At 40.3% G+C, this 22,379-nt stretch overlaps 1 protein-coding gene and 2 long non-coding RNA genes across 5 annotated transcripts; all 3 read left to right on the top strand.

Moving 5' to 3' along the window:
- Nucleotides 1-3,270: 3,270 nt before the first annotated feature.
- LOC146702349 (uncharacterized) lies at nt 3,271-6,343 on the top strand. 2 transcript variants are annotated; one of them, XR_014922302.1, is made up of 4 exons: nt 3,271-3,408; nt 4,310-4,479; nt 4,816-5,297; nt 5,415-6,342. It is a non-coding gene; the product is annotated as an uncharacterized LOC146702349 (long non-coding RNA). The 2 variants fall into 2 exon arrangements; XR_014922301.1 differs by having other exon boundaries at nt 3,271-4,479; nt 5,415-6,343.
- A 1,695-nt stretch (nt 6,344-8,038) lies between these two features.
- On the top strand, nt 8,039-18,030 carry LOC146702348 (uncharacterized). Of its 2 annotated transcripts, none has more exons than XM_085468810.1 (5): nt 8,039-8,549; nt 9,527-9,633; nt 13,166-14,854; nt 15,392-15,667; nt 16,739-18,030. In XM_085468810.1, the coding sequence occupies exons 2-5, from the start codon at nt 9,616-9,618 to the stop codon at nt 16,751-16,753; spliced, it is 1,998 nt and encodes a 665-aa protein (XP_085324936.1). In that variant the 5' UTR covers nt 8,039-8,549; nt 9,527-9,615; the 3' UTR covers nt 16,754-18,030. The 2 variants fall into 2 exon arrangements, with proteins under 2 accessions (XP_085324936.1, XP_085324937.1); XM_085468811.1 differs by having other exon boundaries at nt 15,392-15,669; nt 16,425-18,030.
- Nucleotides 18,031-21,528: 3,498 nt separating this feature from the next.
- LOC146702347 (uncharacterized) lies at nt 21,529-22,281 on the top strand. Its single transcript, XR_014922303.1, has 3 exons — nt 21,529-21,589; nt 21,759-21,822; nt 22,219-22,281. It is a non-coding gene; the product is annotated as an uncharacterized LOC146702347 (long non-coding RNA).
- Nucleotides 22,282-22,379: the final 98 nt, after the last annotated feature.

Raw genomic sequence — 22,379 nt, 5'->3', positions numbered from 1 at the left:
GAAATCAAATGCATTTTACTCGCAGTACTCGAGCTGACTTACCTTTGTTTGAATGACGACTTGTACACACTGACTCCACAGACAAGGTACGAGAATATGTCAGGCTACGGTCTTCAGGGTTTCTACTCCACGGCCGTATTTCATACGGGTCCACATTTCCAATGCACGCTATTTTCTGCAAGTACTGCTGCTTCGCCTCTGGACGCAATCGGTCTCTATCCGATTGTTCAGTGATGACATGACGAATCCTACTTGAGAGAGAGAGACAGTAACAGAGATGGGCAGTAACACGTTACTTGTAATGCGTTACTGTAATCCGATTACTTTTTTCGAGTAAGGAGTAAAGTGAGGGATTACTATTGCAAAAACGGTAATTAGATTACCGTTACTTTCCCGTAGGAATGCTGCATTACTGCGTTACTAAAACCGTGATTTTTTTGCAAGAATGTCTCATGACAGTGACTTAAGCAAGTGCGACGTTCGTGACAACAGCTGTGTGCAGATCAACAATGGATCATATTTCGAGTACGGGAGAGAGTATGAGCGTGCAGCGTTTAAAGCGTGGAAGTACTGACCTTACTTTAAGTTTGATTCCATAAAAAGTGACAAAAACATTAGTGTCCATTAGCATTGTGCGTGGGAAGAAAACTTCTTTTTACAGCAAAAACACCCCCCTAAACTTCCAAGCAAGCTCTGAGTGCGCTACCACGTAATGGGAAATTCACAGAGAAACTCGCGGATTCTTCCACTGACCACTGCGGCACACCTGCACCAGGGTAAACCTCCGCCTACGCCACTCCTGCTTTACAGGTGAAAATAGAGCAAAAGGACCGCTAGTCTTTGATGTTATTTATTTTCTGCTGTGTTTTACTTGCATCTATTTGAAAGACTGAGTGTAAACACACACAAAAAAAAAATTATGTGCTGGAATGTGCAGAAAATAGGTTTAAATATTAAACAAGTCAGAGAATGTTGCATATAATTAAATTTTTGCTTGATGCATAAAGTTAAAAGATTAAAACTAATAAAACAAGTTTTAAAATGAGACTTTTCCATTTGATTACATTTTGTATGATGGATTATGTAGAAAAAGTAGAATTGGGCTGAAAGATCTATCGCTTTATCACCTATTCAGGTTGTAAATCGTGTTTTTAAAAAGTAACCAAGTAACTAAGTAATTAATTACTTTTGAAAATAAGTAATCAGTAAAGTAACGGGATTACTTTTTGGGGGAAGTAATCAGTAATTAGTTACTGATTACTTTTTTCAAGTAACTTGACCAACACTGCTTGTAAATGACCCAGATTATTTATCTTATTGATATTTTTCAAACAGTTAAATCCCTGAACGAATTATACCTTATAATATAGATTAGACTCTTATTTTGAAATTCGGAACGGGCAACTTCCGGGAAGGAAGATCGAACTGCTACCGCTTGCTGCAGAAAAGGTTAATGAGAAGGTTATCGTTTTCCATCTATCTTTAAATTAGCATCTAGCTGGAAGGCGAACAGGTATGTTTTTTGTGTTGTACTTGTTGTTTACATTTCAGACAATTTGTAAATGTATTACTTGATTGTTAATAAGTTTATGAGTGATCTAGTAGGCTGATGCTAGCACCTCCTGTGCCTTTTCTCTGAATTAATTAGCATAACGGAAACGTGGTTATATCAAGTGAATGTTTATTTTGTTTTATGTTATGATTACAGCTCTTACAATGTGTCTATGGTAATTTGTGAATAAATGGGTTGGAATACCCCACCATGGTCCATCCGTAATGATCATTAAGTGCATCGTCTGAATAAAGTCCGGCTGGAATGCTACAGTACTTCCGGGCCTAAAGTAGTCTGCGTTTAATATGGCTTTTGTGTTGTTAACATGTTTAATGTTTTGTATTTTCTTCTATTTAATCTTAAAAAGCTCCTAAAACTGTCAGTGATCCCTGTTGACCTCCCTCGGCTTTTATTACCTCTAATCATTTATTTAAGCTCAGTTTTTAAAACCTTAGGATGTAACTACAGCCCAGCCCATGCAGCAGTATATGAATGACTAACCTCGTATTGTGGATGGATTATCTCAGTTGTTCTCCTGGCTGAAGTTTGGTCCTTTTACAGCATCCTGCCATGCGATTACATTTGTTCCTGACCACCGAGAACACTCACGTTAACTAATTTTTTTTGCAGCACAAACCAGCACAAATGTAGCACAAACGTTTTATACCACTTTTATTGGATTTGAAGAAGGGGGGGGGCAACTTCCCTCACATCGCCGAAACACATAAATGAAAAGAAGGCCCCTAAACTTATATTTCTATTCAATAAGTTCTATTTATGTTAAAAGGAGGCCTCCTCTCTATCTGAGATGTGGATCATGATTTCCCTTTCTGTTCACACTGTTTGTGTCTATGTTCTCACATTCTGCATCTTTTTCTTTCTTTCTCTTGTTATTTCTCTTATTGTAATGCTCAACCGTATATATTTAGATGCATGGATAAATAATAGTGCCTTATATGTTTATATTGTTGTTGACAAATAAAGGTTATTTAAAAAAAACATCGGCCATCTTTTTCGAGTCACGTGTCCAAACAGCATCGAATCAAAGCAGATCAAGAAGAAGGGGGCGGGGCAAAGTGTTTGTGCAGGAGGGGAGTGTCACTACCCGATCCGTACCGGAAACCCGATCGGTACCCCGCATGCGCAAATCTTACGTCACTTCCTCTCTTTGCGACATTCAATATATTTGAATGATGCGGTTAGCGCCCAGTTAGCTCCTAGCATTTCGCAACAGCTCTGCCTTCTTTTCGACTGCCCGGGACATTTAAACAATGGATAATCCGTATACAAAGAAATTCATGCTTTTCTCCTCAACAGAGAGCGTCCCCCGATTGAGCAACAGCGCCGTAAAATAAGAAGAATGGCGCCTAATTACATAATTACAGAGTTAATAATACAGACTTTGTAATATCTCACGTGTAGATTCATCAGCCAGATGAACTGTTTACTGACAATTGGCAGTGATAGCGGACATCATCATCACTATTCCAACAATCCTCTCCTCACAGACAAGCATAAACACACTCGACTATCGCTAAATCAAATTTAACACACGTTTGTAATGACGATAATTCAGTTTATAATAGGGTTTATTCGCTCGGTCAGCAGGTGGCGGTATCCTCGTACACTGGGGAGTACACTGCCATTAAACGAACAGAAGAAGAAGAAAACATCTGCACATGCGCGGTACGGATCGGGTAGACCCGATTTGTACGAGAAGGGTCTGGCTGCAGCCACTGTGGAGCTCCATAGTAACCGGATACACGTGACCTCCACACTAACCGGAAACACGTGACCTCCACACTAGCCGTAAACACACATGGATACCATGGAAGTCTTGCAAGTTGATCACAAAGGTTGGTTAAGTCTTTCTTAAATAAATTTGCCGTTAGTGATTTTATAATTCTAGGAATCGTCTAGTTTTCTTACAATGATCATGTTGCCACTTATTTAGCGTTACAATTTATTTTAATGTTTTTTCATCGTGCTCCATGGCAGAGAAACACACAAATATGCTTTTTCCTGGGCCTGATTTAAGTAAGAGAGCTGGATTAATGGCTTCTGTGGGCGAGAAGAAGCAAAAACCACATTTTGCATTAGAGTATGATTTATTGTTGGCGTCAGAGATGCAAAATAACGAATACTTCAATACTGTACTTAAGTAGAATTTTCTGGTATCTTTACTGCTGTACTTTTTTGTGCCTACTGTATACTTCTTTATACTTCTACTTCTCACATTTTAGCACGCGTATCTGTACTTTGTAATCCATACATTTGTAAATCAGCCCCCCGCGCGCATGCTTTGGACGCAAGATTACTTCAAAATTTTGTACATAAATTATATTTTAGACCCTGTACTTCTTACTTCGACTTGACTAAAAAGTCGAGTCAGTGCTTTCTAAACAGAGGTATCTAAACTGTAGTAAGGAACGTGTGTACTTGTGACACCTTTGGTTAGCGTCAACACTGTAAATTTCGTCACAAACAGATTTATATATTTATCAATACTTCTATTCGTTATTCTTTTCTGTACAGCTTTTTTTATTGCCCAGATTTTAGTTAGCCCCTGTTCAATTGACTGTTATATGTCAATAGAAACATGTCTCACAAATTAAAGTGTCTTGTAAAATATTTGTGGGGTTTTTTTCAAGAATTTTCTTCCCAAATCTATTACATGCCAACTGTAAATTGTTATTTCTGCTAAAACCTTAACTTAAATGTGTATATGGTGTTTATCTGTTTCTCTCTCTGTTTTAGATGCACTTATCAATCTGGAATTCGGGCTTAAAGCCAGAATTGCAGGAATGCAACACGTGTTGCAGAGGACTCTTTCACTGCCCTCTGTGCCCCACTTTCAGCCCAACTGTCAGGGCAAAGATTGAGGAGCATCTAAGTGTGCATATAAAAAAATGCTTTGCCTTTCAAAGGTATGTTTGTATTAAATATACGTTATAGTTATAAATATGCACTTTTTTAAGCACTTCTGCAGTATCTTTGTTGACTTAAAAGTTGCTGTTGATATTGTACAGTTCAGTGCATTCATCTGCAACAAAAATAGTGTTTTTATAAAATATATTTTTATTTACTTTTCACAATTTTTCTTGACATAAGTTTTGTGATCCATACCATTTTGCTTTCATTATTGAGGTTGGCTTGGATGTTTTTGTTAACATGTACAATCTGATTGTTAGACAAATTGATTGCATTCTATACAACTACATTTAAATTACATCTGTTTGTTTGTTTGTTTTTTTCTCTTACAGATAAAATGATATGCCGGTGCAGGCTGCCTTGTAGGACAACAGGACACTTTCACTGCCCTGTCTGTAAGATTACAATCATACGGCGTGGGGATATGGCAAGGCATTTATTGTCTTGTCAGCATTCTTCAATACCAAGTCAGCCACCATTATCAGGACTGCTCCCCGCTGAACTCTCCGAGGAGACCCGTATTCCTCCGGCAGTACTCTTCGAGGAGCCCCGTTTCCCCCCCAAGGTTTTGTCTTCGGTATCTGAACCATTTTCTGAGTCTTTGTTAGAACATTCATTGGCTCTACCCTCTGTGTTCAATAAAACTGCAGCTGATGGAAAGTCCTTGAAAATGACATGCCCTCACTGTGGCCTTACTCTTCATAGCTCTGGCAAGCTATTTGCACACTGGAGAGAGGAAGCCAAAGCTGTGCTTGAAGGACAACACGTGCCCATTTTCAGACTGAAAAAGCACAAGTTCCAGGAAGTCAGTCAAGTCAGTATTCACTTTAAACAGTAGTGTAATTACATGGTTAGTGAAATTTGAATAACTGTTAAAAAACTGTTCTGCAACAGAGAAATAACTGTTTTCATCCCCATTTGCCTGACACAGGAGCCAGCAGTTGTTGAAGATCTGCGTCCTGCTGTGCAGTGGGTTGTCCAAAATAAGGCACTTTTCTGTGGACATGTAACAATGCCCAAATATCTGTCCTTAAATCAAGGGGACCAGCAGAGGGTCTTAATAGACATGTCAGAGGAAGAAGACACTGGAGCAAGGGACTTGTTCCTCTTTGTTTTTCAGTTTGCAGAGGACATGGAGCTCTTTTTGAAAGCATGTGCTGATGAGCAGGGACTAAGGGTCAGTGCTATGTTTGACATGTAATGGACAAATGAAGGCACTGGCTGTGTTTGTTTGTTTGTTTAATATGTTGTTGTTGTTGTTGTTTTTTTGTTTTGTTTTTTGCGTAGTACAAAATTCCAATTAAACTTATTTCAAAATGCTGTTCACTTTATTCTGTGTCCATACTTATAATAAAGGATTACAGTGTAACAGCATTAAATGTAACAGCATTTTTTTTTAACTTGTAATTTCAAAATAAAAAGCTTATTGTTGATATTAACAGTAAAGAATTGCAATCAATAATATTTTTATACATTTTAAACATTAACACTCTGGGCTCTATCCTGGCCATCTGTGGACACTTCACTTATTCTTTTTTTTGACTACTGCACTGCAGTGGACCAAAAGAATGACACAGGTTTGATCTTAAGGATCTAATAGTTGTGTGTGTTGTGCATGACATTGCCACACAAATATGTATTTGCAAGATAGAGTAGAATAAATTATGACGCATGAAATATTACATAGGCTGCAGTGAATTTCTGTTGATACAGCCTATTGAGCTTTGAGTTTCCCAGTCAAACTTAGCTTTGAAGCACATGCTAAAAACACTTTTACTCTTGTACATTTCATAACAAGACACCATAGCCAAAATATTAACAAAATATATATTATTAAAAAATTCAAAGCTGCAGCACATACAGCAACAAACACCGTTAGTAAATGTGTCCTGGAGTTTATGCAGGTGCAGAAAGTGCTGCTGCTGTAAGTAAGCCTAACAGCTTCCAGATCAAATATTTTTCTGGAAAGATGGTAGGAAGGGCATCACTGCTCATTTCTACAATCTCCCAGATCTTGGAATACAATCCCTTTGTACCATGAAACCACTTCGCAGTACTAGGAGTCCACTAAAACCTATAAAGAGAGTGATCCCGGAAGAAATGGGGCACACACTAGTGACCTCAACAATTGCAAGACAGCCTTTTCCCCGATGCTCAGATACAATTTTGATTTTGATGAAAAGGACTGGTGCTATTTTAAAGAGTCACGTCGGCAAAAGTAGATAAATGTTTTAAGAAATATACATTTTATAGCATTTTGTGAACATACACAAAAAGTGGCCATTTTTGGCAACAAACAAGCTGAGAGAGAGTTTTATATTTTTTGCTCTCCTTGAACAAAAATAATAGTGCATAATAATCAATGTTGATGTTAATCAATTAGATGTCCCAGACACTACTATTAATAATACAGCAGCCCCTCGTTTATCGCTGGTGTTACGTTCTAAAAATAACCCGCGGTAGGTGAAATCCATGAAGTAGCCAACTTTATTTTTTACAATTATTATAGATGTTAAGACTGTAAAACCCCTCACTACTTGCTTTATACACTTTTCTCAGACAGGCATGAACATTTTCACACTTTTCTCTTTTGTTTAAACACTCTTAGAGTTCAAACCTTCGTAGAAACATAAGTCCGGATTATGGAATGAAACCTAAAGGTGCATTTGAGGGTGCAAAACGTTTCGTCGGCATTGTTGTGTTTGTTTGGGAGAAAACTTACAAACATACAGTACAGCACTTCAGAGTTACATTGCTAGCGATCGAAGATTTATGTAAATTCGACAAGCTAAACGCATTCTGTACTGTACAGCAGGAGTCCCCAAGCTTTTTGCACCACAGACCACTTTAATGTCAGACAATATTTTCAGGGAACGACCTTTAAGGTGTCGCGGATAAATACAACAAAAGAATTTAAAAAAAGAAACTGTGGTATTTTGTAAATATAATAATAAACGTGACTTGAGCTGTGCGCCAGCAACAATGACAGTGACATTCTCCTCTCTGCTTCTTAACGCTCTCTGGTCGCTATGGTAACGCGTAAATAGTTCTTTCAAAATAAGACACACAACTACAACCATACATTTCACACCGGAGGATCAACTCTCGCGGAACGGTACCAAAAGACTCACGGACCGGGAGCGGTCCGTGGGCCTATTAGGGACCGCTCCTGTACAGGAGACACTGGACTAGATTGATTGACAATGGTCTACAGCAATCAGAACGCACAACGCGATGTACTGTAAAAAATTAATAAATCAGCGAAACAGCAAGTGTCACTTTTGGCCACGAACAATTTAGGGGATGGTGAATTTTTTTGAACAAACCCAGAGTGTTAAAAAAAAAACCCCACTTAAAACCATTTTTATTTCTCAGCAGCATCAATAGTAACAAAAACGCAATTTAGTTTTCGCTGTCATAGTCGATTTAACTGAAGTTACGTGTTTCCGGTTACTGTGGAGGTCACGTGTTTCCGGTTACTGTGGAGGTCACGTGTTTCCGGTTACTGTGGAGCTCCACAGTGGCTGCAGCCAGGTGCTCTTGATTTGTACGGTCAGACTTTACACATGCGCAGTAAGGATCGGAGAGTCCTGATCCGTAACTTTCTTTTTATTTTTCGTTTTTGTCTACATTGTACTGAAATGCTTCATTATTGCAAACATTTTAAGATATACTTGTTATTCTTAACATTTTAACAGATACTCTGACCCATAACTATCGTAAAACGCTACGACCGGAAGTAGAAACCTTTCGCGCATGCGGGGTACCGATCGGGTTTCCGGTACGGATCGGGTAGTGACAGGGAGTCGAGCAGAGAGAGCTGCTTTTTCATGAAACGGGAGTAAAGTAGTGAACTTAGAGGAGAGAAACGAACTAAAGTATCGATCATAAACCACTACCAACGTCCTGATCGATATCTGCATCGATCTGCCCACCCTTGTCTCCTGGATCGTAGCTGAGATCAGCGTGAACCACGTGGGTCTCTGCTCCCTGATCTGTTTCCTGTGTTTGGAAAGAGTTGCAGCTTCATCGCGGAGTTTCTCTCGGTTTGTGGGCTCATCTAAAGGTAAGCACCGAGCTAACTTTACTGTGAGTTCAGTTCATGTTGAGTTTAGCTCCTGAATGAGGTCTTCTGCTGCTCTCCTCGGTGTCTGTTCACAGTTTATTGTGAACACGTTGAGAGAAGAGTGAGAGAGTGTTTGGAGAAAAACACCAACTAATCATTAGCTCAGCATGCTGGGAGAAGTTGGAGCAGAAAAGTCTTTTCATTGTCCCTGCAGCTGTTTTTCTGCCTGCACCAAACCTCTACAGCCTCATTTCTATTTGAAGTGATAACAGGAAGGTGTGTGTGTTAGCACACGCAGCTGAAACTGCAGCTGCTAGAACACACTTGTTCATTATCCGCTCAGTCAATAACATTCATCCATTTCACAGACACATTACAGACATGTGTCCTTTATCAGGCTTTTTTTGTCTATAATTTGTCAAATGCATCTTTCCCGGATGATTTTAAGTCATTTTGAGTCAACGTTCAAGTTGCAGTCAGTAAATTCTTATTGATGGAGAGAATTCTTTTTTTTATAATTTTTTTAAAAATCCGAGTCCATGTTAAGAATATTCTTAAAAGTATCTTGATGAATACTTGTTGTAATGTCGTGACTATCGATCAATGGTCATGAGTGCCATAGTTTCACAGTTACTATTCCTAAAAGTAAAGATAAGATAAGATAACCTTTATTAGTCCCACACGTGGGAAATTTGTTTTGTCACAGCAGGAAGTGGACAGTGCAAAAGTTATGAGGCAAAAATTACAAAAATACAATAAGAATAAATACAGTACACAACTGTACAGAATAGAATAAAATAAAATAAATATACAATAAGATAAAAATAGAATACAAATACAAATACTATATACAACTTTATATATAAAGAGGGCGTCCGCCAAATCCAAACTGTAAATATGATGGCTTTAAATTCAATCCTGGGACACGTCCCTCTCACGTTCTTGTCTCACTGTGATGTTACTGTTTTGTGTCCCAGCTGATCAGCAGGAGGAGAAGAGTTTGACAGAGCACCAGGTGAACATTTTCAGCCGTTTGGACTCAGCTCAGCTGCTACAGTGGAAATAAATGTCATCAACACAAAAGGTGAAGAACATATCACTTTTATCAGAATCAGAAAACTTTATTTATCCTCAAGGGGCAATTAACAAACAACCGAGCAGCATACGTTGAAGATAAGGACAATAATAACAGGCAATAGGAGTGAAATAATAAATACACAGAATATACAGTATATACAGTTTTAAAATTACAGTTTTAAAAATTAAAGTGACTGAAAGATGAATAAATAACAGTAAGTGACAGCTTTTATTGAAACTGTGTGCACTTCATCAGCTGATGCTTGTTTGTCAAGATTGGAGAAGTTTCAAGAAGAGGCTTATTGACATTTTGTATGGTGATACCCAGGCTGAAACGAAATACAGTTTCTCTCGTTTTTTTCCTTTTTTGCCTGTCCCATTTGTTTCTTTTGCCATCAGAATTATTGTCTAGAGACAAAGAAAGATGCCCAACGGATTTACTTTACCAAATGGACCATCCCGGCCTTGCTGTATTAGTCTATTTGATTTACCTTTGCTTTTATTGTTTATTTTATTTTCACTTGCTACACACGGGACAGATATGACTGGGAGAAAGAAAGAGGGAAAGAAAAACAGTGGGGAAGAGGAACTGTGATAAAGGGCAAAAAACAAAAACCAACAAATCTATATATATATATCTATCAATCAATCACCTGAAATACAGTTTCTCACCAGAATCTACAGTGCAATAATCAATAAAATTAAAAAGGAAAATGGCTTAAAAAAAGAAGAGTAAAAAGGCAGTAATAAATTAAAAGGGTAAATAACAAAACATCTAAATAAAAAAAAGAAAACAAAAACTCAAGTCTAAATAGTCACGCTCATACAGGTAGCAACAGTCCTTTCACAGAGTATTGTGTGCATCTGGGGAGTATATTGTATGCTATATGTGTGTGTAGACAGGAGGCATCACAGTAAAGCCGTGCTAATAGTTGAACGGATGGGGAGGTGAGGTTTTCTGGGCCTCCTGGGGGAGTGGAGATGCGTTTGTGCTTTTTTGATAACTGATGTGGTATTAATAAAGAAGGACAGGTCTTCTGTTTTGTCTTTATTGTTTATGAGATTATGGGATCTACGCCACACTTCAAGCTGCTCCACATCCATTCTATAAGTGGACTAATTGTTTTCAGTAATGAGACCAACCACAGTTGTCTTTGAACTTCACAATATGATTAGCACTGAGTCTGGCTTACAGTAATGTGTGAGCAGACTGAACAGCAACGGGCTCAGGACACCCCAGAGGAAAGCCTGTGCTCACCAAGATGGTCTTTGATGTGTGACTGCCTCTTGTCACTTTGTCAGGAAGCTGAAAACCCAATTGCAGGTTGCAGGGTCCACACCTAATAGCATCAGCTTTTCCACCAACTGCTGCAGAATGATCGTGTTAAAAGCTGAGCTGAAGTCGATGAAAAGGACTCTGGCAGAGGGGTGTTCTTCCTCTCCAGGTGTGACAGCATAACACGGAGTGTGGTAGAGAGAGGTCATCTTCTGTAGATCGGTTGGTCCTGTATGCAAACAGAGATTGACAGACCACATGACTTTCGCGCATTGCATGTTGGGTACGAGTGGCAACAAAATCTAAACACTGCATCAAGCGCTAGTATTTCCAGCACCGGTAATCATTAATTCTGCGGTTTTAATCCCTACTTGCATTTTATTTGCCTCCAAAACAGTCATGTACAAAAAAACGGAGAACACGGCAGGTCCGTACAAAGACAGACTTGAAAAAAAGGAAATCTTTCATCACGCACATATTTATTATTATATGGTCCTAAGTGTGAGTGCATACACTCACAAAATGTTTAGTAATTTCAGATCCCTGCAACAAGCCCAGGTCCAGTTTACTTTGTTGATTTGGACTATTCCATTTAACAGATGTGTTTTTTTTTCTTTTATCTCCTGTACAGGCCAACACAATCTATTTGTCGTTTCAGGTTGTAGTATTACACAACTTTCAGATCAAATAGAAATAAAATGAGTGTTTCGTAATTCGTTCAATTCTCTTTATTTATAACTGGCATTATTGTTTCATTCTATTATAGAATCTTACAAGAAAGAGGCAAAATTGTATTCAATTGTGCTTTATTAGCTGCTTCGGCAAAGAAGCAAATCAACAATGCAAAAAACTCCCAAAAAACATTGCAAAACAACATAGTGGAAAACAGTTATTCATCACTTGATTGCTTCAATACAACACTTGGGCACATATATGCAGAACTTTTACTGGCTGTTTTGATATCGCTCTCTCTCTTAACAACCATATTCATGAGTCGCTGAAATGTAGCTGGAGCACTGCGTAAACCAAAACCCATGACTGTATATGAATAAAGACCAGATGGCGTGATGAAAGCAGATATTTCCTGAGCTCTGGGAGTCAGTGGCACCTGCTAATATCCCTTCAACAGATCAAACTTGCTCACATATTCTGCTGCACCAACTTGGTCAATACAGTCGTCAATATGAGGCAAGGGATAGGAATCGGGTTTGGTCACTGCATTTACTTTACGAAAGTCTGTGCAACAACGTGGTGATTTATCAGCTTTTTCAACCAACAAACATGGGGAAGCCCAGCTTGATGATGATTGAAATGTTGTTGCACTGCAATGTTGTTTTCCAACATGTTGATGCGGAAGGAGAAAAGAGAGAGCCTGACAGACTGACGGATAAAGGACGAACATGATATGGTTTCAACAAATTAACCTGGCAAAGTTGATTTATTTTCCGGCGATCTGGTGTAGCAATCTGATAATTCTGTTCAGACAGTTTCTGTACCACGGTGTAAGGCCCAGCAAACCGTGCCTGGAATGGTGACCCTGCAATTGGAAGAAAAGCCAAAACCTGGTCACCCGCACTAAATTGCTGCTCTTCAGAACGCCGGTCATGAAAATATTTCATCTTGACCTGAACCTTTTCAAGGTTCTGTTTCGCCAACTGACCTGCCACATACAGTCCGTGCCGAAAACCATTAACCTAATCCATCAAGTTCACTGGTGGTTCACCTGACAACCACTTATCGCACAGCATTGTCAATGGTCCCCGAACTTTGTGGCCAAAGACCAAGTCATTTGGGCTAAACCCAGTACTCTGGCCGTCACAGCATAAAGAGGGAAACACATCATCATGTAGCAATTTCAAATATCCAGTGGCGTTGAGGTTTCCATTGATGAAGAATGGACCCACTATCGTTGTACCCCATATACCACACCAAACCATCACTTTTGTTGTTCCAACAGTCTTGGAGGGATCCATCCAATGTGGGTTAGAGTCAGACCAATAGCGGTGGTTTTGTTTGTTAACTTCACCATTCACATAAAAGTTTGCCTCATCACTGAACAAAATCTGCAGTGTGTTCCTCAGCCAGGACACGTCGTGAGGGCATGATATCCCATACCACGTGTGTTGTACCGAGTGTATTGCCTGAAAAGGAACTACTTCAACCTTTGGTTTAAAACTAGTGTTAGTGGAGGAAGTTTGAAGGTTGAGTTTGTTCCACGACTGCATTTCACTCACTGCCTCTGTTTGTATCGCTGTCACTGCAGGACCAACATGGAGCAAGAAGTCAGCGCTCTCAGGAGGCCGACAAACCTCACAGAAGAACGGGGGAGAAAAAATACAGCTGTGATGATTGTGGAAAGTCGTTTTCCCTTTCTCAAAACTTAAAAACTCACCAGCTCATCCACAGTGGAGTTAAAGCGTACAGCTGTGACTTCTGCCGACAGTCTTTTCACCATCCTGACAGCTTAAAAACACACCAACTCATCCACAGTGGAGTTAAAGCATATAGCTGTGAGTTGTGTGGAAAGTCTTTTACCCACACTGGAAGCTTAAAAAGACACCAACTGATCCACAGTGGAGTTAAAGCATACAGCTGTGAGTTGTGTGGAAAGTCTTTTACCCATGCTGGAAGCTTAAAAAGACACCGACTCATCCACAGTGGAGTTAAAGCATACAGCTGTGAGTTGTGTGGAAAGTCTTTTACCCGCGCTGAAAGCTTAAAAACACACCAACTCACCCACAGCGGAGTTAAAGCGTACAGCTGTGAGTTGTGTAGGAAGTCTTTTACCCACGCTGAAAGCTTAAAAACACACCAACTCATCCACAGTGGAGTTAAAGCGTACAGCTGTGAGTTGTGTGGAAAGTCTTTTACGCAGAGTGCATACTTAAAACAACATCAACTCATCCACAGCGGAGTTAAAGCGTACAGCTGTGAGTTGTGTGGAAAGTCATTTAACTGGGCTGGAAGCTTAAAATCACACCAACTCATCCACAGTGGAGTTAAAGCGTACAGCTGTGACTTCTGCGGACAGTCTTTTCACCGTCATGACACCTTAAAAAGACACCAACTCACCCACAGCGGAGTTAAAGCATACAGCTGTGAGTTGTGTGGGAAGTCTTTTACCCAGGCTGGAAGTTTAAAAACACACCAACTCATCCACAGTGGAGTTAAAGCATACAGCTGTGAGTTGTGTGGAAAGTCTTTTACCCACGCTGCATACTTAAAATCACACCAACTTTTTCACAGTGGAGTTAAGCCGTATAGTTGTGATGAATGTGGAAAATCTTTTACCCATGCTGGAAACTTAAAAACACACCAACTCATCCACAGTGGAGTTAAAGCGTACAGCTGTGAGTTGTGTGGAAAGTCTTTTACGCAGAGTGCATACTTAAAAACACACCAACTCATCCACAGTGGAGTTAAAGCATACAGCTGTGAGTTGTGTGGAAAGTCTTTTACGCAGAGTGCATACTTAAAAATGCACCTACTCATCCACAGTGGAGTTAAAGCATACAGCTGTGACTTGTGTGGAAAGTCTTTCACCCAGGCTGGAAGCTTAAAAACACACCAACTCATCCACAGTGGAGTTAAAGCGTACAGCTGTGATCAGTGTGATAAAGCTTTTACTCAAAGTAGCTACTTACAGCGTCATCAAGTTACCCACTCCGGATTTAAGGCGTACAGCTGTCACATTTGTGGAAAAACTTTCCGCTGGCTAGTCAGCCGAGACATTCACCTACGCATTCACACAAAAAAGGATGTTTGCTGCTGTGATCAGTGTGGCAAAATTTTTGTGACATACAAAAACTTAGAGCGGCACATGTTTACCCACACTGGGAAGAGACCTTATAAATGCGAACTGTGTGAGAAGACTTTTAAATCTCCACGTTACCTCAAATCACACCAAAAGATTCACAGCAGAGAGAAACTCTACAAGTGCAGTTACTGTGAGGTATGTATTTTTCTTTTTACAGTTGTAGTTAGTTTGAAGTATTATGTTAATGAAGTTTAACGTCAATGGCAGTGAATGAGTCAATGGGTTTAACTCTTTCACTGCCAATGGCTGGCAGTGAATGAGTTATTTTCAAAACTAAATGAGACATGAAAACTTCATTTACAGAATATTCAGTCAAATCTGACACAATTCTCCTGAAACTTTCCTGATGTTGGAAAAATGTAAAGTTTTAAAAGCTCCTTCCCTTCCTATCAATCTAACATTTACACTCCAATAGATGCATCGGAGAGAAGCTTGGGGTTTGTATCTTGTGGCATGCAGAGTAGAGCATCCAGGAGTTTAATCACCAATCTTCCCAATAAGTAGATTACCTACAAATTAAGAGTCATTGTAAGCCAGTAAGTTGAGTGTTATAATGTAAATAGTAAAATGTAATTGGATGCTGGCACAGATGCTCTTTATTTCAGGCGGAGTTCAAGATAAAAATGTTGAAGGAATTGCCTGACCTTCACTGTCTTTTATGTCTTTGTTTAGAAGCAGAGCGACACAGATGGATCCACTTCTCAACCCTGTCGTCACTGTGGTGGTGAGAAGACGTTCAATCAGCAACAGAGCCTAAAACGACATCAACGCAGACACACTGGAGACAAAATGAACTACTGCAAAGAATGTGGAAGAGGTTTCACCACACCAAGTGAATTAAGACAACATGAACTCTGTCACAGTGACGTCAAAACGCAAGTCTGTGACCAGTGTGGGTCATCCTTCACCACTGCGGATCATCTTGAAGTGCATAAACGATCCCACGCTGTACAGCTCTACAGAGGGTTGTGCGGTCAGCTGAGCGCACCATCCGCTCCGAGCTCCCTGACCTGCACTCAATCTACAGCAGGCGGTGCTGGACCAAGGCCAGGAAGATCGTGAAGGACCTCAGCCATCCCAACAACAGACTGTTCTCTCTGCTGAGGTCAGGAAAGCGATTCCGCTCCCTGAAGACCAACACAGAGAGACTGAGGAGGAGCTTCTTCCCGCAGGCGATACGGTCTCTCAATCACACCACCACACAGTACTGACCCACACATACAGTTCTTACACACACACTGGACTTTCTGGACTTTGGTTTTGCACAACACTGGTCACTATATTCTTCATTTCCGGTTAATACTTGTACAGCTGCTGTTATTGTGTATATATTTATTTACATTTATATTTCTTCATACATTCTTATATAGTTCTATATTGTGTATTTTGTATTTTGTTGTACAGTTATTTTATTTTCAACTTTAATTTATATATTTATCTTTATCTTATTCTTCCCAGTTAAATTTACCCTTCATTCTAATTTGTGTTGTACAGTTATTTCATTTTTAACCTTAATTTATATTTTATTCCTTCTTAGTTAAATTTACCCTTTTTAATTTTTCATATTTATTTCCTATCTTATTCATAGCCTTTTCCTTTTTTGTTCTCTTTAGGTCACGAGCAGTTGTCCAAGCATTTCACTGCATATCGTACTGTGTATGACTGTGTACGTGACAAATAAAATTTGAATTTGAATTTGAATTTGAAATAAACAGTTTCATTGTTACCAATGTGCAAAAACATTCACTTCATTATCTGCTCTGTGCAAACATCAGCAGTATCATGCAGAACCGAAATCATTGGATCACAATGAATCTGAAGAGACAGAAAGATCCTCTTCTGGTTTCAGGGTCAGACTTAAAAACCTTGAGATCAGGCTCCACAGAGTTCAGATGGAGTCTCCTGTAAAAAGTGTCAGCTGATGTCACACTTGGATCTGATTTCTCGACTTTCTGGGATTTAGAAAGTTCGAAAGATATTCATAAGATCATTAAGTTTTTTGTTTTTTTTTTCCTTTAGGGAATTTTACAATGATATAGTAGTCAACCGGCCACGTTCCAGGCTATGGGTGGGGCGCCATGGCCGTCGTGGGCCCCCCCCAGACCCCCTTCGCCTGAGTCGCCGCCTCTGCCTTCCGCACGGTCGGCCCCCTGAACTGCCTCCACATCGCTACCGTTGCTTTCCACACGGCCGGCCTCCGGACTAGCTCTGTCACCTGTGCTACCCACCTGGTCGGCCCCCCGACCGTTTGACTTGTGGACTTTTGTGCCGGCGACCTCCGGGTCGGCCCCCTGACTTACTACTGAACTGTTCTTTGTGCGCCAGTGTTTTTTCGTGCGCGTTTCGTTTTTGGTCTTCTACTGCTCCTGTTTTGTTTTGCTTCGAGTTTTGCTTCGTTTTGTGTTTTCTATTATTGTGATTTTGGTTCTGTTTTTCCTCTGTTTAGTGTTTATTCAGTTCTGCCCATGTATTCCTGTGTTAAGTCCACGTTTCTTAGTCAGTCCCTTGCATGTGTAAGTTCCTGTTTTATTGTGAAAGTCTGTGTCTTATGTCAGTGTGTTCTATTTACGTTTCCCCTGCCTCGTCAGCTGTGATGTCTTCCAGGTGTGTTCCCCTCCTGTTTCCCATCCCCTGATTCCTGCCGTGTGTATTTATAGTGTGTGTTACCTCGTCTTCGTTGCTGGTTTGTCTGTGTTGTTTCCCCCCGGTCTCCCTCCGTATGTATTTCCCCGGACCTCCCTGCATCTTCGTTTCTGGTTTGTTTTGTTAGTTTTGCCCAGTTTAGGTTTTCTAGTTTCATGTTCACCCACCATTGCTGTTTGTACCCACTCCTGTAAATAAATACTCACCTGCACCAGAGCTGCCGCCCTTCGGGTCCTTTCTACAACTCCACACGTCTGCCACACCGGACGTGACAATTTTAACAGAGTGAGTTTTATTAAACATGGACATGTCAAGAATTGGGCCCTTTAAAATTGTACCAGTGCACTTAGAGAAAACCGGTCAGGTGATTATGTGTCGTGTTTTGATGAGCTAATAAAAAGCTCTCTTTTGCTCTCATTTTTTGTAAGCAAGCCTGCAAGATTGAATTAACAGCGCTGAAATTTTTTCGGGACAGCAAATATAAGGTGGCCTTTTCCAGATTACAACTGGCTGAGGAGAAGCCACCTGTGGCAACCTGGGAGTTCCTGTCTAAAAGGATTGCCGCATGTCAATCCAGACCAAAAATGATAGATTTGTTTTTATTTTGAGTGAATATGTGTGAATTAGTGACTGTGGGTTAGCATGAATAAAAGGGGACAAACAATTGACTAGGTTGGGGAGAGAAAATTATGATCATGTTGTGACTTTCTGGAAGTTTGATTTAGCTACGATAAAATTTATTCATAAGTAATTGCTTGTATGCTTAAGCTTAATTGATTAGAATGTTTGTTTTCTCTTTGATCTTTTAGTAAAATAAGCGGTTATAATGATTTTCTTATGATCTATTGTGAAAGAAACTGGCTGGGGCCAGTGTTGAGCAGGTTTAATATGCAGTACTTGCAAGTGGTTTATATGTGCTCTAGCTCCCTTCATATTTTGTCAGCATGGTGACCAATAAAACCGCGTCAGGTGAGCATGCTCCGATAACGTTGGGTAAACAGGTAGAAGGCAGCGCTGTTTGAGGGCAGAGAGAAGTTCTAAACAGCCAAGATCGCTGATGGCAAGGACACGCCACATCCAAGATCTGATCTGCCACATATACATCCACTTCTCGCATCAATTCAGACTGACACCAGAGGCAGTGGGAGTCCTCCAAATCGCTGGCTAACGCAGGGGAGCATCAGCAGTAAGTCACGAATATTAAGAATTGTCTGTTGCTCATACACCAACAGCGAGTGGCTCTTTAAAACTTAGCAGGGACACCACTATAAACACAATACATAAATATTTCAGAAACGAGAGATGGCGCCATCTTGGAAAGACTACATCTGGCCCCCTTAAGTTCAATTACCAGTGAACATGGTAAGTAATAAGTAATGGTAATGTGAACATTTCTTTTTCACTCTGACTTGAGTGAAAAAGAATAATTTTTTCAGAGAGTGCATGTCTTTGCAAATAAAAACAAGTACTGACTGTATTATTTTTGTTGCACAGATTAAAGTTATTGTTAGTGTCATGGTCTGGGTGAGTGCCTGGAAATTTCCACCAGGCTCCTGAGGCTCCTTGGATCTGCCCATGGGCAGGGCCACCACAGCTTCACTCACCTGGAGCTAACTGAGTCAATCAGGCTTAAGCTCTATGCTGACGTTTCTTTGCCAGTTCGTCAACTACTTGATGTTGGTACTACTTGATGTTTCATGTTTACGCTCTCAAAAATGTTATGCTTATGCTGTTTGTCTTGAGCTGCAGGACACTCCACGGTGCAAACACTCACCTCTTTGATTCTGTCAGGGCTCAGAGGCCCGTGGCATGGAATGGACTCAGGTGCAGAACCAAAGACTGGAAGCTTGGAGTGATTTGCAAAAACAAAAACTTTTATTTACAAGTGTTCCTAACAGAAATATTCTAGACAAAAGACAAGATTAAGCTTTGTGCAAAAGCATGGCGTCTGTGAGGTGCGGGGCTAGGGCGAGCAAGGAACAGTCAGGTCACTAAACTGCTGAGACTGGATTGGGTCTGGTGGAACCTGTGGCAGACCAGGGTACTGAAACGTAGGAGAGGAAAATCAGAACAGTCCAAGGAGTTGTGTTTCCCCATTTGACAAGCTGGAATGGCTTATGTGTTTGCTGGCGGGGATTAGCTGGAGGTGGAGGCGAGGTCCAGGTGGGTACTGAGTCTCCCATATAGGTGTGCAGGGAGGCAGGCAGGTGAGAATGGCAGTTTGTCTGAAAAGGATTAAGCAGCAGCTGACCGGAATCCAGAAGCAAGGCTATGGCAGGGTTTGGAATGACGAGTCCAGGTACCGATGAGGTTAGCAGACGATCTGGCGAAGACTCATTGTGTGCGCTGCTCCTAAATACTGCCAGAATAATTGCCTGCAGCTGAGGAACGGGGAGGGGCAGGAAGGGCTCCACCCAGAGGAGAGCTGATGCTGTGCAAAGTTACTCAGGCTCGCCCAGACCATGACAGATTCTGGCTTCACACTGGCTCTCTGGAAATCTCTGTGCCTCAACTGCCTGCTCTCTCGCCACCTCGGAATCAACGGAACCCAGGTCAGCAGTCTCGCCTCCTCGAATTCTCCTGGACTCACAATCCTCTCCCTCAACACCTCTATCACTTCTCCTGCAAGTAAGCTGGGAAAATCTGTCATACTCACCTTCTCCGAAAACCACCTGGACTCTCGTTCTAACTCTGTTCACCTCTCTCCTCAGTGTGACCAGTACATACCTGCCACACTCAAGTTGACCTTGCCGTCCTATTTCCCTGGTTGCTCACCGCCACCTTACCACACCACGTTAGCCAAGCCACTGTGTATTTGCCACTGCTAAGTGTACCCTTGTATTACCTTGTTGAAACGTTATTTTTGCCTCCACTCTGGGTTACTGCGCTTTAGTTCAGTTCAAGTTACCATATGACTGGTACTATCGAAAAGTTAACTTCTTCAATTGTCCGTTGAGCGGGATCACCTCATTTGGTTTTAAAATTAGCATTTGATGCTACGTTGCTATGGTTGCAAGACACATGCTCACAAATTCGTTGTGTTACGCGGGTATTTGACTCTGGTGGTGCAGATTTTAAAGACTGAATACCTGTAAGAAGTTATCTATAGAATTTACTCGATAAATCTGAGGTAACAATTTGCATTGACTTTTTTGGGGTAGATTTAAGTCAATATATTGTGTATAAAATATTTAATTAAATTGGGTAAAATTTACCCCATATTTACGTATATATTCAACAGCTACTTACTCATTGAAATTAGATAAAATTAATTATATAATAACTAATAAAATTTAATTATTATCAGTTGATAAACATTACCTATTCATATAAGATAAAATGTACCCCCCAAAAAAGACATTCAGATGGTTCATCATCTCAATGTTTTTATTACATAAAAACACAGAATAAAGTGCAACACAACAGCTAATGCACACAACCCTTTCAAAGGCCACTTAGTCCATTTTAAAAGCCAAAAGCACAGAAACTCTACAGGTTGTTTCTGTGCATGTACGTTATCAAAAATATGGATACATAGAACAAAACACTAACACCAACATTCAATCTGTGTTTGCTGTCAGCAGAAAAAATACAGCTCCATCAAGCTATGTCTGGACAAAAGATTCTCTTGGAACAAGAAGGGAAATGTGTGTGCATTGCACAAGCTTATTTTTGAGGCCGTGGACCTTTTTCAGTAGTTTGGCCCCGTCAAGTTCCAAAAAATGTTTTTGATAAGTATCAAATGTGTTCTTCAGCTCCTTCGGATATTCGAGGTTGAGGGCATATATCAGTCCCATCAGCAGTACACATGCCTTCGTTCGGCTTCCACATCCCTCCATCACTTGGTTTCCCTCAATCACAGTGGACACATCTGATGGATCCTCCTCAGCCATGATGTTGTGGATCACAATCACCTTCATCATATTGTCTGTATAATCCTCACATTCTTACGTGTTAAAAAGAAAGAAACAAAAAGCATACACGTTTTATTTTATTTAAGATGCTTTTTCAATATATTTCAGTTTATCTAAAGAGGGGAGTGGACAGAAGATGAATGGAGAAGGGGAGAACGGGATAGGAGAGGACAGGAGAGAAGAACATTAGGATCCCTTGAGTTAATAAGTAAACTGTTATCAATATGACAAACCTGGCAGTCATGAAAAAGCTGCTTTCTATGAGGCTCGGGACCAGCACTCCTGTTGTTGGACAGAAAGACATCAACTCAGTGTTAAGTATTTTGGTTTTCCAATATATTAGCAATTTTCAGTGACATTTATATTAATCAGGCTGAACTTTAATCATACTTTAGATCAGCCTGTTTTACTTATTGTTTTATTTGTGCTTTGGTTTGGGGAAGTTGTTTCTGTACTGATCTTTTCCTGTCTTCTGTTATTAGACTTGAGATATGACTGCATTATGCTGTTGCTGGTGACTCCAGTTAATTCTACAAGACATGCTGTGTAAGTAAACAAACAACAACAGTTTAGTCTGCATTTCTTGAAAGATCACATCCCCAAACTTAGTTTAGAGGGTCTACACTGTATATAGTGAAGTCTGCAAGTTTTCTAACAGCAAAATTTGTTTTGTGCCCAAATCATTTTGCACATCATTAGAATGAAAGTTATTGGCCATGTTTGCATAGCCATTTTTAAAATGATGCTTTCATGACATTATTGTATGTTGGGTGGTGGTCACGGCTATCCAGACTGACAAGTGGGACATTGAATGTCACCTCTCCGGTGGGGAGGGGGCCTGAGATTGTCTAAATTGGAGTCTGTTCTATACCAAATGCAGAAAAATTGTTTTAAGAAAGCAATTAAGTTCAAGTTGCAAAAAATATGATTGTTTGCTTGCAGGACACCAGGAGAGATGAGTCCTCCGTCACAGATGGTGTGGTCAGTGAAGATGGTCGCCTGCAGGTTCAAGCTCATTGCATCTCCAACCCACATCCACTGCCACTGTACTTAAGGGAAGTTAAAGACTTTCTTCTGCACCTACATTTGGATCACCTCGATCC

The sequence above is a fragment of the Copadichromis virginalis genome, linkage group LG9 (genome assembly GCF_057382275.1).
Source record: "Copadichromis virginalis isolate Kocher_CV1m ecotype Utaka linkage group LG9, C_Virginalis_male_GT1.1, whole genome shotgun sequence".
In the NCBI taxonomy this organism is placed as follows: Eukaryota; Metazoa; Chordata; class Actinopteri; order Cichliformes; family Cichlidae; genus Copadichromis; species Copadichromis virginalis.
The sequence above is the reverse complement of the archived record's forward strand: the minus strand, read 5'-3'. Positions and strand labels throughout refer to the sequence as shown.

What these genes read in the sequence shown, in the direction of transcription:
- LOC146702348 (XM_085468811.1), top strand. An exon ending in ACAAGTGCAGTTACTGTGAG is followed by an intron (nt 14,855 to 15,391) that starts GTATGTATTTTT and finishes GTCTTTGTTTAG; the next exon opens with AAGCAGAGCGACACAGATGG. An exon ending in CATAAACGATCCCACGCTGT is followed by an intron (nt 15,670 to 16,424) that starts ACAGCTCTACAG and finishes AATTTGAATTTG; the next exon opens with AAATAAACAGTTTCATTGTT.